Source organism: Pimephales promelas, chromosome 13 (assembly GCF_988280905.1).
Source record: "Pimephales promelas chromosome 13, fPimPro1.hap1.1, whole genome shotgun sequence".
NCBI lineage: Eukaryota > Metazoa > Chordata > Actinopteri > Cypriniformes > Leuciscidae > Pimephales > Pimephales promelas.
In genome coordinates this window covers 6918228-6936463 of record NC_142781.1, presented here as the reverse complement: position 1 = coordinate 6936463, position 18236 = coordinate 6918228, and the positions used below count along the sequence as shown (strand labels likewise).

Genomic DNA, 18236 nt, shown 5'->3' with positions numbered 1-18236 from the left:
AGAACTACAACTGACTTCAGCCATTACACATTATTACACTTATTATTAACCAGTATGGCTTTATTTCTGTCATACATCTATAGAAGATGTTGTTGAGATGTTTAAAAATGTTTGGCTTGAAGTTACCATCATAGAGATCAGTGTTTGCTTTAGTTGGTCTGCTGACGCTGTAATATGAGATTTTCTTTAGACGCTGTGAGCTGTGTTTTGTGCAAGTCACACTTGTGCAGATATACAGTTTAGTAATGATTTGATTTGTCAAAATATGACAATCATCATATGGTCTGTTCATTTACTAAATAATTCATTTTCACTCATTCAGAGTTTCAGTCTCAACCAAAAGTGTTACATTACCACCACCGTGAAACCACAGCAATTAATTACGACTATTTGTTTTTAACATATCATACATAAACCAAAACATCGCTACAGTGTTGTTGAAACACCAATATATCAAAATTTAGCACATTAATCTCAGTAATGGTGGCAATTTCTTTTTTATTCATGCAGCAGTGCATGCTGGGAGTTTTATACAATCCTGGAACCCAGCATGCACTGCTGCATGAAACTTTTGAATGTTACCGTTGTTGAGATGAATATTATAATTGTTGATGTCTGTGTGTGTCTGACTTTAACAGGATATTATTTAAATGTTTTATGTGATTACAATAGTATTTAGAAGACATGATTAACCAACATATTGATTTCATGTTGTAGATTCTCAGATTTATTTTATAATCATAACTTAAAGTAAGTTTCATATTAAGTACCCATTTATTCTAAGAGTATAAACCGGAAAGATCTGAAAATCAGACATATCCAGAATGATCATGACATCATCACAAAAGCCAATAACACCAGATCAATTTCCTCTTGACTTTTTCTTGCTACAACAAATGTGTTTTAAAACTCACTGTTACAGCAGTCAGAGAGAGATAAATGTCACAAGTCCAGGGATAAGAGACCTACTAAAGCAAATACTGATCTCCATTATGGTGACAAAAAACTTTATTATTAATTAAATCTCTGTTAATTCTCAACAAGAACTTTTGTACATGTATGAAATAAATAATGTTAAACTGGTTTGTAAACTGTTTTCACACTCAGTGTTGCTGGAAGTCAGTTGTAGATCTTGTGTTTCTCTTTCTCAGTTCTTGTTTCTCTGTGCTTCAGTGATTCTGTTTATCAGGTGTTCATCAGTGTCTCAATTCACTCACTTCTTTTCATTCAAGTGGACTATATTAGTGAACTAATGTAGGGAATAGACAGTGAATGAGGGTATAGGGTGTGATTAGGAACACAGTCTCTGAGTGTTGACTTTGAGAGCTGTTAATTCACAGTATATTCCTGTAGGCTAGTTTTGTTTTCTACGGTATATAACTGTTTTAATGGAAAATGGTATGATAGTGTCAGAATTTGGCCTGTTGCCAGTATTTTACTGTAATAAACCTGGTAAGGTCTAACAGTGTATATCCATAATATTACCCTATTATTCCACTACAGTTAGTTAGCCTTGATAGTGTCCCTGATGGTGTTTTGAAGAGTATGCTAAAACACCTACTAACACCTACCTAATATTTTTACCATATATATATATATATATATATATATATATATATATTGCAGAAACAGTAATATGATAGTATGCCATTCTTATAGCTACATAAATTCGTCATATTATAAAATGTGCCTTATTCACAAACCTCAGCACTGTTTGTCTGCCATACGTTGTCTTTAGATCATATCAGCAGTTATTTATCAAGTGATATTGAATAATGTCTAATGAATGTATGAATAATGAATAATGAAGTTGAGTGTACTTTCAGCATTCAGATCCGTAAAGAGCAGTGGAGCAATAACATCAAAGCATGCAAATGACGCAATCATTCTTAGCAAATTCCCACATTTTTCATAAGTTTGATCCTGCACAAGGATTGCATTGGTAAATGTAGTGATACATAACCGAGCTTTCTGTTCTTCCATCTCTTTTTTTTTTTAGATCTCACTTTTCTCTATCTCTGAAAACTCAATCAGCATTCGGTCTCATCTTCTACATGGCTGACGAGTCTGAGGAGAACTTCATGGCTCTGTTCCTCACACATGGAAGACTGGTATTCACATTCAGTTCAGGGAAAGACCAAGTCAGAGTCCGATCCAAAGAGAAGTACAGTGACGGACAGTGGCATGATGTAAGGATGACTAAAGTTCATAACACGTGCCATTTCTGCGGCATTAGCTACACTAAATGTAATCGCTAATAGATAGTGATAAACAGAATAGATAATGATCACCTTCCAATGCTGAGATGTTCACTTCAGTTGTTTTATTTGTCAGTCTTGAAAGTAAAATTAATTGTAATTATTTAATAGTTTGGCTATTATAAGAGTGTCTCTAATACACCTTTTATGTGACACCTTGTCTCTTTCTCTCTCTCTTTGTGTAGATTATCTTCATCAGAAGTGGAAATATGGGCAGACTGATGATTGACGGTCTTACGGTATTAGAGGACAGAGCTTCGGGCGGAAACATCTCAATGCTTGTTGTCCAGGATCCTCTGTATGTCGGCGGTGTGCCACCTGATCAGGCGATTAAAAACATTCAGGTATTGTGATCCCTCATTAGGGTCTTTTGCACCAGAGGAACCTTTTCATAGTTCCCAGAACTCTTGGCGGAAGTACCCGAATTTTGCCGTGTTCGCACCAAAGGAACTATAAATGATTTTAGTTCTTGGAACTCCTTTTGGGGGAACTAATTTAGCTCTTACTTCAGAGTCGGGTCTAAACCAGCGCTATAGGAACTACCAATAAAGTTATGGCGCTTTCTCACTGCATGGTATGGTATGGTATGGTTCGGTACGGCACACTTTGGTGCTTTTCCACTGCATGGTACAGTATGGCTCAGCTCGGTACGGCTCCCTTGTGGCGCTTTTCCACTGCATGGTAGCCTACGGTACGGCACGCTTCGGGCTCGCTTTAAATGGCCACCTCTGTTGAGGTTCCAAGCAGTGTTGTAGTACTCGAGACTCGGACTCGTCTCGGACTCGGTCTCGAGACCATATTTTAATGGTGTTGGTCTTGTCATGGACTCGTGTCCAATTGGACTCGGAATTGACTCGTACTCGAACATTTTTTTTTTATGACTCGGAATTATTCCCGAGTCCACTCGAGTTCAATTAAAAATATTTTTCATGATTATTAATGTATGTTAATAAAATATTTCTTTAAATTGATTGACACGCCCAGTGATTGGTGATTTTCTAGTGCGCAACTGCGCATGACAAATTGTAATAAAATTACTTTTAACATCACCTACTATGTGGCCTTTTTACCCTAAACTGATCATATTTTTTAAACTCTAAGTAAATTCAGTAAAAAAAAAAAGGATTTCTCTAAGTAAATAAAAGTAAATGAGGTAATCAACCCTCACTGGTCTCGGTCTCGACTCGGACTCGACCGTCTCTGGTCTCGGACTCGACTCGGACTCGACTCTCTATGGACTCGGTCTTGACTCGGACTCGACCATCTCTGGTCTCGGACTCGACTCGGACTCGACTCTCTATGGACTCGGTCTTGACTCGGACTCGACTCTCTCTGGTTTCGGTGTCGACTCGGACTCGAGTGAGGTGGTCTCGACTACAACACTGGTTCCAAGTGTACCGTACCGATACTAAAATGTGACGTGAACACACTGCAGATCACTGATTGGTCAGACAGAATAGTCACAGTCAGCGTCATTGCATTTGCGAGACATCAAACCCGCTAGATTTAAATAGTCAGTAACAGCCACCACTGAAGAACTTGTTTAAAAATGACTTTGACTTGCTTGAAGGAAAAAAGAAGAAAGAAAACTTTCAAAAAAGAAATGGCTGAATCGTGGCCAGTGGACGAAGTGCAGACGTTCCTCTCGTTGGTTGCCGTGGAGCGGATAAACTCTAACGGTCAGACTTAAAGGAGAACTCCGGCGAACAATGAACCTTTGGTCTAATAAAATATCGGTACCTAGTCAATCGTTCTCTGAGATTTGTTTTCATGATAATCGAATGTAAAGAGTTTTATCTCTAAAAACTGTTTAGCGTATAATGATAGTAATGGGGGCATTGACTAAGTAAAAAGAAATCGCTAGTTTATAGCACTAACAAGGCTCAAAATAGCCCCACACTCACACAGTAACATAATGAGGCTCCATACATGCAAAACGAAGCATTGAGAACTTGGTAAGCAGTGTTGTGCAAGTTACTTCCAAACTGTAATACATTAGATATTACTTGTTACTGTTATTTAAAAGTAATTCATTACCTTACAATATTACTGTCTCAGAATTGTAATGCGTTACATTACTCATGTATTACTTTTGAGTTACTTTCACCAAAATAACTACAGAAGTAGAACTTAACTTTGGGGCTTCTAATGATATGCAATATGAAATCGCGATTCGCCACACGACTCAGATCCACGAACCTACAGAATCGCGACACACTTCTTCCAACTCCCAGAGTTATTCTCCTTACTGTCCAGATCCAATGCTGCCTTATCTTTAAATTAGGCTATTAGTATTATTTGAAGTTAACATTATAAAATACGTAGTTGAGGATAAATTATTTAAAATTGGGGAAGTCCAGCATTATGGACATGATGACATTTGCAGTCAAAACTTGAAATAAAAATTCTCAGAAAATACATGTATTGAAACGTATATAGGCTACTTCCTTAAAGGACTCCAGACATTAGACAAATATCAGTCTATGTTTTATTTTTAATATTAGGGAAAAGACACACATTCATGCGTGACAAAGAAATAGGAGGCAAACTATATTTTTTTGTAATTCTGTTAATTACACTGCGCAAATCGGATGAGGAAGGGTTGGCTCTCCAGTCTCCATAGAACATAGAACAAGCCTCACTGTAATACAACTTTAATACAAGCCTCACTGAACATGTAACGAGTAAAATATTACTGAAAATTGATTAGTAATGCCTTACACTACTGCGTTACAGCAAAAAGTAATATGTTACTGTAATGTATTACTTTTGTAATGCGTTACTCCCAACACTGTTGGTAAGTGTTCAGACCGTTTAATAAGAAGATACTTTATGAAGACAGTTCAATTCAGGGGCCATCTTAGGAAATAGTCTCGATAAGTCGATCCTGTTCGCCGTTCATACAGTTCAGAAGTTCGTTAAACTTCATACATTCAGATCAGTCAGCACGACGTTCGTGGTTTGACTTATCAAGACTATTTTCTAAGATGGCTCCAGTCTCTATACGCGAAGTGAACTGTCTTCATAAAATATCTTCTTATTAAACGGTCTGTACACTTACAAAGTTCTCAATGCTTCGTTTTGCATGTATGGAGCCTCATTATGTTACTGTGTTAGTGTGGGGCTATTTTGAGCCTTGTTAGGGATATAAACTAGCGATTTCCTTTTACTTATGTACAGTGTTGTGCAAGTTACTTCCAAACTGTAAAAACTGTTATTTAAAAGTAATTCATTACCTTACAATATTACTGTCTCAGAATTGTAATGTGTTACATTACTCATGTATTACTTTTGAGTTACTTTCACCAAAATAACTAAGTAGAACTTAACTTTGGGGCTGTAGCGATATGCAATATGAAACCGAAATCGCGATTCGCCACACGACTCAGATCCACGAACCTATAGAATCGCGACACACCTCTTCCAACTCCCAGCGTTATTCTCCTTACCGTCCAGATCCAATGCTGCCTTATCTTTAAATTAGGCTATTAGTATTATTTGAAGTTAACATTATAAAATACGTAGACCTACACCACAAAACTAGTTGAGGATAAATTATTTAAAATTGGGGAAGTCCAGCATTATGGACATGACATTTGCAGTCAAAACTTGAAATAAAAATTCTCAGAAAATACATGTATTGAAACGTATAGGCTACTTCCGTAAAGGACTCCAGGCATTAGACAAATATCAGTCTATGTTTTATTTTTAATATTAGGGAAAAGACACACATTCATGCGTGACAAAAAAAAAATAGGAGGCAAAATATATTTTTTGTAATTCTGTTAATTACACTGCGCAAATCGGATGAGGAAGGGTCGGCTCTCTAGTCTCCATAGAACTTAAAATATTCATTTAATTTTAGTTTTCGTGTTCGCATTTATGAGGAAAAAACAATGTTACAGACGTGACCGCTCTGAACTGGCACTAAAAGACTGCTTTAAAACTTTCACATAGTCTGTTGCCTTTAAGAAGTAAAAGCAGACAATAATACAATAATAATAATAATACAACTGTAATACAAGCCTCACTGAACATGTAACGAGTAAAATATTACTGAAAATTGATTAGTAATGCCTTACACTACTGCGTTACAGCAAAAAGTAATATGTTACTGTAATGTATTACTTTTGTAATGCGTTACTCCCAACACTGCTTATGTAAATGCCCCCAGTACTAGCATTATACGCTAAACAGTTGTTACTCTTTACATTCGATTATCATGAAAACAAATCTCAGAGAACGATTGACTAGGTACCGATGTTTTATTAGACCAAAGGTTCATTGTTCGCCGGAGTTCTCCTTTAATAAATATAATCCCACCCACATTGAAGCGGTACTAACTGCAGTGGAAAAGAGAACCGAGCCATGCCGAGCCGAGTCGTAGCACACTGTGGAAAAGCGAAGCGAGCCGAACCAAGCCGAACCGTAGCCGTATCAGCAGTGGAAAAGTGCTATTAGTGTTTGCTGATTGGCCGGGAACAACTGAAAAGCACGGGGTTAAATACACAGAGAAATCAATGGAATAAAAGACAGATGTGAGTGACTAGGGATGTGATGGTGAGGATATTTTCCCACCGATTAATTGACATGTGACAACACTGGTAATACCAGTATCACTGGTGGGTGTTTTTCAATCGCTAATTTGAAAGCGAAAGTAAAACGCGCACGTCCGCATGGGCATTCATAATGGTGCGGAGCAGAGCAAGCATATTTAATTAATTCCAATGGAAGTAGGAATAAACGTTCGCACTGTTCTGCTCGCTCCTCACCGCGGACGCGCACCGTTATGTGTGCCCGTGCATTTTTCACTTTCAAATTAGAGCTAGTTTGGGGCAGATTGCTTAAATTGTGAGTTCAATAGCCTATTATTCTTAATGGAAAACACAACAACAAAACAGTACAATGACAAATTTGGTTAAATAGGCGCTTTTACACCAAATATTACGACTATAGCCAGCGCAGTCTCACCCCAAAAAGTCATATAACTGATGTTTTGGGACGTCTTTTGACCATACGTCAATATTCGCCTTTTTAGGGCCCCCTTAAACGTCGGTAGATGAGGTTATGGGATCCTAACTCTACCCCAGACCTAAACCTAACCCTAAACCTACCCCATCACCTAACTGACGTTAAAGGTAAAGCGTCAGTTGTATGACGACCCGGGATCGCCATCTACCGACGTTTAAGGGGGCCCTAAAAAGGCGGATATTGACGTATGGTCAAAAGACGTCCCAAAACGTCAGTTATATGACTTTTTGGGATGAGAATGTGTTGCTATAGCACATCATCTTGTCAGTCAGCTCCTCACTCTCGTGATGAATGAAATCTGACTCCTGCTGCTGATCTGTGCTGCGACTCTAGTTCAGTTACGATTTATTAAGCAGAAACATTGAGTAAATTAACTGAACACAATTATTTTATTAACAAAATATATATATTCAACTATATACATTATAAACCAAAACTCAGGGTGTGTTGTTGTATAAAAGAAAGCTTGAAAAGTTTTTTTGGGGAAAGGAGAATGAATTGTTCAAATTCATGAATGAAGCGGAAGCCACTCCTGAAAGTTTGCAGCGTGTAAGTGAAAAGATTTATTCAAATTCTAAACTGATTTATTGCCTAGAAAACAGCAGTTTGTTTTTAGCGCAAACACAGATATGTACATTTATTTCATTTAGCTGACGCTTTTATCCAAAGCGTCTTACAATTGCTATATATATATCAGAGGTCGGGGGTTAAGTGTCTTGCTCTGGGACACATTGGTGTCTCACAGTGGATTCGAATCCGGGTCTCTCATACCAAAGCCATGTGTCTTACCCACTGCGCCATCATCACCCCATATGAACTGTACTGCTTATCAAATTGCCAATACTCTATTATTATTCTAATATAAAACTGATCCTAGACCAGCCGTTCCAGCTTTCCCAGGAATCAGAAGCAGCATGCAGTGCTTTGAGTGAGAACATTTCAAAATGAGATCTTCGAATGGTAGTTGACAATAAATACATTTGGGAGGTTGTCACATTCTATACTGAATCTTAAACAGAATTTTGCTAATTCTTCCACTACTATGATGCATCTTTTTACATGGCTCTCTGGAATAACTGATTGGAACTGTTCAATTGCAACATTCTACAGTCAAACCGTTTTTTTATATAATGACGGCTAAATCAATACTTTGACTGCTGCCCAAACTCTTATAGCACATAATACATTCTTTCTTATCATGTCATAAAAAAACCCTCAAATCAACATTTCATGTCTTTTTATTGATTTTTTTGGTTATTATTGTTGGGTCCTGATCAGCCTCTTTTGCATTATAGTTTATGGTAATGATGACTGTTAAAAAACCTTTTATAAAAGTATAAGGTTCTGAAGTTCTCATTCTTCTCATACTTTTGTAGAAGACGTCTGTGTCTAGCTTTTCTGGCTGCATGCGGAGACTCCAGCTGAATGGCCGCTGGCTCACCTCGGCCTCCAGCAGTTTTGGGGTCACACCTTGCTATGAGGGCCCCTCTGAACCAGGGACATACTTCACTGAGGAGGGAGGATACGTGCTTCTGGGTAACATTCTCTAAATCTTTATTGCTCTCCCTCAAATTCTCTTAATTAAATGCTTTAGAAAGAGGAGACTGTATTCTCACCAAATAGCTCAATTGAGTAGTGTATTCCGCTATAATCTAGCAATCAAAAGTCTGGACACACTCGAATGAACTTTCTTTTCTCTTGAAGTTTCTTATGACCTTTAAAATGGTTTCATCTGACAATATCTGACATATGCTTGACAGGAGATGTCCAGCAGAGACCTTATTCAGAGCAGCGCCATGACAGGTATGAAAGTGAGGCTGTGAGGGATAGACTTACCGTGTTTCCAATGGCATCCGCTGTAAAAAGGGGAATAAAGCTCCTAGATTGCTTACAGTTTCCCACAGCTTACATTGTCGGGAGTTTTTTGTCAACTGAAATGTCTTGGAAAGATATTTTTCCAGTGTTTCATGAGCAGAACAATCCGAAAACACATTAAATAACAGTAACAGCCTATTGAAGAGATGCATGACTATCCCTCACAGCCTCGCTTTCATTCTCATTAAAAATCAAAGATGGCGCTGCCGTGAATAAGGCGTATACATACATTGCTATATTAACCCCTTCAGTAGTGTTTTAAAAACATCCCAGAATGCATCTAATGAAGTTGGTTGAGATACCCAGAATGTGTAGAGCTGTCTAGGAAAATGGTTGCTGTTTTAAAGGATTAGTTCACTTCAGAATGAAACTTTGCTGATAATTTACTCACCCCCATGTCATCCAAGAAATTTATGTCTGTCTTACTTCAGTCGAAAAAGAAAGTATGCTTTTTTGGGAAAACATTCCAGGATATTTCTCCATATAGTGGACTTCAAAGGGTTGAAGGTCCAAATATTCACATCCAGCTGAGGAATAAGAGTCTTATCTAGCCAAACCATCGGCCATTTTCTAAAAAAAAAATAAATAAATAAATAAACATGTATATACTTTTGACCTGAAAGGTCACGCTTGATGTACAGACCTAGTGTTAAAGGGATACTCCACTTTTTTTGAAAATAGGCTCATTTTACAACTCCCCCAGAGTTAAACAGTTGAGTTTTACCATTTTCCAATTGCATTCGGCCGATTTTCTGATATTTCGAAGAATATCAGTAACCAGACAGTTTCTCTGGTCTTATTGACTTCCATAGTAGGAAAAAAAATATATACTATGGAAGTCAATGAGACTGTCTGGTTACTGATGTTCTTCGAAATTTCCGAAAATCGGCTGAATGGATTCAAAAATGGTTAAACTCAACTGTTTAACTCTGGGGGAGTTAAATAAACCTATTTCCAAAAAAAGTGGAGTATCCCTTTAACAAAGCAAACATGCAAAGACTAAGTCAAACGCCATTTACAAAAATAAACAATAAAAGGTTTAAAACAATGATGTCGGACGCATTACCTTTCAATGTGATTATGCAATGCGTGAAGTCGTGGACATGCAAGACGATCATTTGTGCTAAATGTTTTTTTGGCTAAATAAGACCCTTATTCCTCAGCTGGGATCGTATTGAGCCTGTGAAGCTGCACTGAAACTGAAATTTAGACCTTCAAACCGTTGAAAATATTCTAAATGCATTGAGTTGCATCTGCAAATCCTTTCAGCTTTTGTAATAGTGTTGTTTGGGTCCTTTAAGACTCAAACAGTCACTGTTGAATAGGGTTCAAATTACAAAAGAAACTGAAAAACCAAAGAATGTGCAGGAACTGGAAACCGATTTACTCAAGAACCATCAACAGTTTAACTTCTCAGGACAAGCAAGGGACTCATAAACGACTATCACAAAATGAAATGTTATTTCACAGTCTTGATGATATTGTTATCATTAAAAATTGTGGAAAATAGTACTGATAAAGAAAGGGTAGGTGTGTGCAAACATTTGGCAAGCAAAAATCTGCTTAAGCAGCTACAGTGGCCTTAACTGGTCAACAAGCTTCATCAGAATGACTTAGTGTGTTTCGCTGGTGAGAAACATTATGGTGAGAACCAAACATGAACCAGCTTGGAAATTTGTGCTGATCTTGCACTAGAATACCAAAAAAAAACTCAACACAAAAGTGAGAGCCAGAGACAGACAGAGGGTCCTGCGAGAGAAGAGGAATGTGAAAATTGCCACGCTGCAGCGATCCGATTGGTTCCCTTGAGGTTGGGGAAGATTTAAGCAGACCTCAAGGTCTTGGGAAACAGTTTCAGCTGTTGAATGTGCGTAGAGAAATTTCACGCCCTGGTGTGGTGTTCAGGGGGTTACACATGCACATAACTCTGCTAAGCTCAAGAGGACGATTCCAGCATGCAGAGCCATGAGAATCAGATGTCTCCTTCATTAGAATCGAATCCAATGATAATATGCTGACATAAATGATGTTCTTCTCCTGACATGCAGATGACTCCTTTGATCTTGGCTCAAGATTTAAGCTGGTGATGGAGGTGCGTCCTCGTGTGGCGTCAGGAGTGCTACTGCATGTCTTCACTGGAGAGAAGGAATATCTCACCTTGTACATCTATCAAAGCCAGGTCTGAAGATCCATCAGAGATTCATTACACACACCCCATGCTGTGGGACCACATGTCTGTCCTTGAAATATCATTCATTTATCACTGAGCCAAGCCTTCAAATGATTACTGACTAATCAAGGAAATGTTGCTGTAAGACAAGTTTTTTGGGGGGTAATGTACTGTAAGCCTTTGAGAAAAGCAGTATACTTTAGCATTTAATAAGAGTGGTTTTTACAGAAATAATACTCTTTAAAAGAATGTAGTTCACTTTGAAATGAATGTAATGTTTTTGGACACTTCATAGCATGGTTCTTACAATTACACAAAAATGTAAGATTGTTTTAAATTACTATTAAATGCAGTTAGTTGAAATTAAAGGAGAACTCCGGCGAACAATGAACCTTTGGTGTAATAAAAGATCGGTACCTAGTCAATTGTTCTCTGAGTTTTGTTTTCATGATAATCGAATGTAAAGAGTTGTATCTCTAAAAACTGTTTAGCGTATAATGCTATTAATGGGGGCATTGAGTAAGTAAAAAGAAATCGCTAGTTTATACCACTAACAAGGCTCAAAATAGCCCCACACTAATGCAGTAACATAATGAGGGTCCATACATACAAACGAAGCATTGAGGACTTTGTAAGTGTACAGACCGTTTAATAAGAAGATACTTTATGAAGACAGTTCACTTCGCGTATACAGGCAGCAGCCATCTTAAAAAATAGTCTCGATAAGTCAAACCACGAACGCCGTTCATACAGTTCAGAAGTTCGTTGAACTTCATAGAGTTCAGATCACTCAGCACGACGTTCGTGGTTTGACTTATCGAGACTATTTTTTAAGATGGCTCCTGTCTGTATACGCGAAGTGAACTGTCTTCATAAAGTATCTTCTTATTAAACGGTCTGTACACTTACAAAGTTCTCAATGCTTCGTTTTGTATGTATGGAGCCTCATTATGTTACTGTGTTAGTGTGGGGCTATTTTGAGCCTTGTTAGTGGAATAAACTAGCGATTTCTTTTTACTTAGTCAATGCCCCCATTACTAGCATACGCTAAACAGTTTTTAGAGATAAAACTCTTTACATTCGATTATCATGAAAACAAATCTCAGAGAATGGTTGACTATGTACCGATGTTTTATTAGACCAAAGGTTCATTGTTCGCCGGAGTTCTCCTTTAAGGGTACTTGTTTAACCCATTTAGGTAGGACTTAAGGACATCTCAAAAATGCAGTTTCATACTAGTTTTGTCTTTGAAATCTGGTTAAAGTGGATGAATCAGTAGATGAATGTACTTACAAGCATTTATGGTAAACAAAAATTTACTTTAGTTTAATTTATATTGAAACTTGAAGGTCATTTATTACAATTTCTAATGATGAAGTTGCAATCTAGTACATTTAAAATCTATTAACTTCGCTAAATTTAAAATCAGTGTTAGTCAGTCCATCAAATTAAGTGTATTTCTTTAAAAACAATTGAAAATGTACATACTACTTTTTTATTTGACATTATTACAAAGTGCACTTTTTTTTTAATTGTAAGCGTGTTTATTATATTATATTATACAAAAGCCCTGAACCGCAACATAAAAAAAAAAAAATCTAGCATTTTGAGATTAAAGTCGAAATGTTTCGAGATTAAAGTCGAAATGTTTCGAGGTATTACGACCATAGAAGTGTGTGCGTTCATACCAGTGTGCATCCACTGGTTCAGAGCGCGCGCGCGTGGGTGTGTGTGTGTAAAGAAATGCACTTGTGAAGTCAAACTGCCATGGATTAACACAAAATAGTAGCTTTTTACTTTTATCTCGAAATGTTTCGACTTTAATCTTGAAATTTTTCAACTTTAATCTCGAAATATTTCGACTTTATTAATCTCGAAATATTTCGACATTAATCTCAAAATTTTTCCACTTTAATCTTGAAATGCTAGATTTTTTTGTTGTTGTTGTTTTACAGATTTTTTCAGGGCTTCCTTAATATTATATTATAAGTAAAGTTTTTTTATTTTTTATTTTTTTAAATAAACTTTTCCGATTAGAAGTACTGCACACTGTAAGTGCACATTTAATACAATTAAGTGCACTTATTTTCCACAAGGGAGTCTATAGAAGGGCTGTCCGTTTGGATAGCTTTAAAAGAATGATAAAGGAATTTTGCAAAGATATGTTAAAATGTTGCCCGCTCCTGGGAGGGTATACATGCTCCAAATCTTCTCCAAACCCTTTTCCAACTCTCAACAAGGACATTTGCTCCAAAGTTCATTAATATTATTAACTTGTTATAAAAAATCATTTTTGTATTGATATACAGAGAATAATTTCATATATGAGCACATTTGACTGAATATCGCACTGTTCACAGAAATCTCAGATTGATTCTTTGGGAAATGTTGTAAAGCCGTTTGAGCGAAGAACAGTAACCAAAGAAGCCGAGATTAGAGGATGATCATATGCAATACAACTGCAATGCAAATTTTCGATTGTGGCCTTGTGCATGTGTATCCCTTCTTGCAAGAGATATTTGATAGGAAGTCATGTGACTGATTTGATGGGGTTTTTGTAGGTGGTGGTCGTGGTGAGTAATGGTATCCGTGAGTTCTCCACATATGTGTCTCCAACAGAAGAAATCTGTGATGGAAGCTGGCACAAGATCACAGGTAGAGACTTAAAATCCATAAACTTTATATGGTTATAATGTATCATTCCATCAGTCTCGTACGTTGTGCTTTCCTTAAATCATCAACATTTATAACTAAACTATTTTAAACGAACTAATCATTTTTTTCTTTCCAGCTAGGACTCAATTTGTATAGAGAAATAACCACTCATTATAGATTGGCTCAGTTGTAGATAACTGTGCCGTTGTGGCGGCAGGCGTGGGCCATCATTAAACATGTTAATGTTGTTTCCAGTGATAAGAGATGGTCCCACGGTGCAGCTGGACGTGGACTCAGAGGTCAGTCACGTCGTGGCGTCTGTCAGGGAACCAGCGCAGAGGTCCGACGCTCCAGTGTTTCTTGGTGGAGCTCCAGGTCAGTCACCACTAATGATGTTCAGAGACAGTGGCCACTCATTAAATACACATTTCATTGGGGTAGATATAGGACGACCAGCTTTGGCATGGTGGAATACGGGACGGGATGGACAGGACCCCTTTTTTCACGATTTCATGATATTTTATTTCAAGATAATGGTGAAAAAAATATTTTATTTCATGATAATGATATATATATATACATATACATTTTATTTTTGTTATATAAAAAAGAACAACAAAGCAAATTTGTTCAAGCAATAGGACAAGAGTTACAATGTGTTATTTACTAAATAAATAAACTATGTTTTTCAGGGACAATAGGTTTATTTAACCTGTATACATTTATTTAAAATCTTTTGCCTTTTGATTAACACCAATGACACAGACAGGAATGCTGCTGTCACTTTAAGACCGAATGCTAGGGTCTAATATACTGACCATATATATATATATATATATATATATTATTATTATTATTATTATTATCATGTGTGTGAACGGAGCATCTCTGAGTTGTTTTGAATGCTCACACTGCAGAGAAACATCAGAAAGTTTTATATTTTCAACATTTCACTTTAAAGTGTATTTGTGCTATCTTTAATGCAATATATATATATATATATATATATTTATATATATTTTTTTTTCTAATTGAAATGCACACATTTTAAAGAGTCCTAGTGCTTTTGGTGCCACTTTTTGCAAACAGTTTCAAAAGTGGTGGTCCCATATTACATTAGGTGTCTTTAAAGCCAAAGTAAAACCAAAAAAATGTAACCCTAACCCTTTTTACTGCTACTGGACCAAAAGTTACATACCCCTGGTTTCAAAGATAAGGATTAAGCTAGTCCCAGACTAAAACACATGTTTGAGCTGTTTGAAAGAAACTTGCACTGGTAAATCTTAAAATATGTCAGTGTCATTGTTTTGTCTCAAGAACATAAAGTGGGTCAAATTTAGCTCATCCAATCAGATTTTAGAGCTAGAACTGTCAAATAACTCCTGAACATAATCTGAGCTTAGGCTGTTTCTTTCAATTGCTACTGTAAGCGTGTCCATTCCCATGGTAATGTTATTCAAATGGTCTTGCCCTTTTTTGTCTTGTCCAGCCTCCATGCTGTCTCCCAGTCTCCTCAGCCGGAGAGGCTACACCGGCTGCATGAGGAGTGTGTCTGTGAACGAGTCTCCAGTGAGCTTCAGTGCTGCGGCGCTGGTCAGCGGAGCGGTCGATGTGGGCTCCTGTCCCGCCGCTTGAGCCACCACAGAAATAAACATGCCTCTTCAGCATCATCTATATTTACTAATGAGCTGTAAAACAGAGCACTGCAACCTTTATGTTAAGTTTATACCAAAGGTTCTTAAATTGACGTATATGAAATATATCTCAAAACCTTGTACTTTTTTGCACAGAATATTAACAAAGCCATACAGTAAGAGAGAGAGACTATATAGTCATGATACTAAATAAAGTACTTCACTCACTGCTTTACCTGAATACTCTTCTTTAATAAAGCTGGTGTTTTCTGACATTTGTTTTGTATCTGGGTTAACAACAATGGGTGTGATCTGTGATGATGATGTTGAACTCCTGTGAAATGTTAGACAAAGTTAGAACGTTTGAACAAAAGCATTTTATATGTGATCACTGAACATAAACATGAATTAATATTCATTTCATATCATTATAAAAATGGACTTTAATGTACATATTAAAAGAATTTGATCACTTTTGTAGAAATGGAAGGAGAAATGAATAGTTAATTGTAAATAATTGATTGACTTTCTATTACAATATGAAAGCGAGGTTTATAGTTCAGAGACATAAAACAGTTATTTCTGATTGGGATGTGTCTTAATGTTACAACAAGATTGTTATCAAAAGGCCAATACAAATACTATCTGAAAACATATGACCAACAGTTTCCATTATAGCTACATATAAAAATGAGAAGTGTAACATATTATGTTAATAAATAATGATAAAACCACATTAAAAATATCTGCACGGCTCCAAAGAACAAACAATAACCGTCTACTCTAAACAAACAAAAAAAGCCATATCAATGAAAATAAACATCAATTGGGTATTAGCAAAATATAATTAACTATTTTTTTCATCAACTAACACAAGAAAATCCCAGATTTTCAGGGGAGGTCTGAAAAATGAGAAGAGGGAGGGGAAAAAAACTACAAACAGAACAGAACTTCCTGTCGCACTGTTATCACGTCATCAACCGACGACGATTTTGACTCCAAAGCGCGAAACGCCCACTGTTTCTATAGCAAACAGCAACGGAACAAGCAATAACTTTTACGGATGGATGTCGTTTACACATCGATAGTGTAACAAGTTTGTATTTAGTTTTATGAAATTGCATGAACCAAAAAGATGACACAGTCCATAGTAGTCCAAGGTAAGCGAGTTCGTCTTTAATGGTCACACTGCTGCGTGTCAGATGCTTGTTCTGTGGAAACAAACAAACAAACAAAAAACGCTGATTTTGTACAAAACGGGCTATAACGTTAATCTGTCTACTCAAGACAACTGATATGGAGGACTTGGTGTGCCACTTTCAAAATGAAATGAAGAAATTAGCTATCAATGTATTATTAAACAAATTAAAATGTACGTATACATAAATCCCTGTTCAAATTGACAAATAAATACAGTTTAAAGGTGTTTCTTGGATTAATGTTTACAAGTGTGTAAGGGTCCCCTTCCATCTAAAACTAAAAGTGCACCACCAGACCATCATCAATCATGTCTCACCTTGAGAAAAAGGTCAAGCTGTCATTGGTGCTCAAAAATGTCTTGGTGTCCTTTGGTAAGAATGTGTGTCTTCTTGTTACCTATTTTTCTCTCCTCCAGTTGGTCAGTGTGGGAATCAGGTGGGCTGCCGCTTCTGGGACCTCGCGCTCAGAGAACATGCACATGTCAATCAAGTAAGAACATTAGCTTTTATAAACAATGTCTTGAAACGTGTCTTGACAAAACGTGCTTCTTGAGACAAAACAATGGCACTGACACATTGAGATTGGGATAATTTAAAAGCACACTAAAATAATTTTAACATGAGTTTTGTTTTTTTGTGATCAGTGGTAAAGCAGCGAATGGTGGAGAGAGAGAAATGATCAACTATAAGTCTTTGTTGAATGTAAACTGAAAAGAAAATACTAAATTTACTCGTAATTAGATGTATATACTCAATCTGCGAAATACATACATTTGCGAACTATTTCAATGCTTATCAAGAGACAACTTATTTATTGCCTATAGTTAGTAAAAAGTACCAAATCAATGTTGCTATTTAAGTTATGAGTGTTTAATCTACAAGGAGAAAGAGGGTGCCAAAATGTTCATAAATGACCTTGGTTGTGTGTTTTATATAATCTTAGTATCATTTTTTTCATTAAAAACCAAAATGTTTGTTAGTATTTCAGCTTCTGTTATTTATATTCAGATACTATTTACAGTAAGATTTACATTTTATGTGTAAATCTCTCTAAAGGCCCGTTTACACCAAGGACGATAACTATAGCGCTAACGAATATAAAAGATTAGCAGAGTTATATAATGATAACGGCACAGAGAGGATATCATTGCAATCACTTTCAGAATGATTTGGAAACAACTCCAAGTCTCTCCCTTGCAAGAATTATAAATGAATTATTTTTCATTTCCATTAGTATTAAGCAAAAACTATTTCTTTTTCATTCTGGCTGCAGAGTTCTGAGTTATGCGATAAGTTAGGGATAATATATATCCAGCCAGTTGTTATCTCAGAATAAACCCAGACAGGGTGATCAGGACTTGATCGGGTCTTTCATCAGCATGAAGGAGTTTATGCTGAAATAACAACCGACTAG

General features: G+C 36.6%; 2 protein-coding genes across 3 annotated transcripts in view; both read left to right on the top strand.

Moving 5' to 3' along the window:
* lama4 (laminin, alpha 4) overlaps nt 1-15896 on the top strand; it is a 116790-nt gene extending 100894 nt beyond the window's left edge. Inside the window, exons 34-40 of the mRNA XM_039657000.2 lie at nt 2000-2189; nt 2444-2602; nt 8666-8825; nt 11213-11343; nt 13896-13989; nt 14245-14364; nt 15479-15896. Coding sequence (XP_039512934.2) covers nt 2000-2189; nt 2444-2602; nt 8666-8825; nt 11213-11343; nt 13896-13989; nt 14245-14364; nt 15479-15624 — 1000 coding nt within the window. The 3' untranslated portion in view covers nt 15625-15896. The remainder of the gene's footprint in view (nt 1-1999; nt 2190-2443; nt 2603-8665; nt 8826-11212; nt 11344-13895; nt 13990-14244; nt 14365-15478) is intronic.
* Nucleotides 15897-16600: 704 nt separating this feature from the next.
* The window catches only part of tube1 (tubulin, epsilon 1), a 34262-nt gene continuing 32626 nt past the window's right edge, over nt 16601-18236 (top strand). For both annotated transcript variants that reach the window (XM_089118388.1, XM_089118387.1), the window contains exons 1-2: nt 16601-16783; nt 17239-17312. In XM_089118388.1, coding sequence (XP_088974514.1) covers nt 16759-16783; nt 17239-17312 — 99 coding nt within the window. In that variant the 5' untranslated portion in view covers nt 16601-16758. The remainder of the gene's footprint in view (nt 16784-17238; nt 17313-18236) is intronic.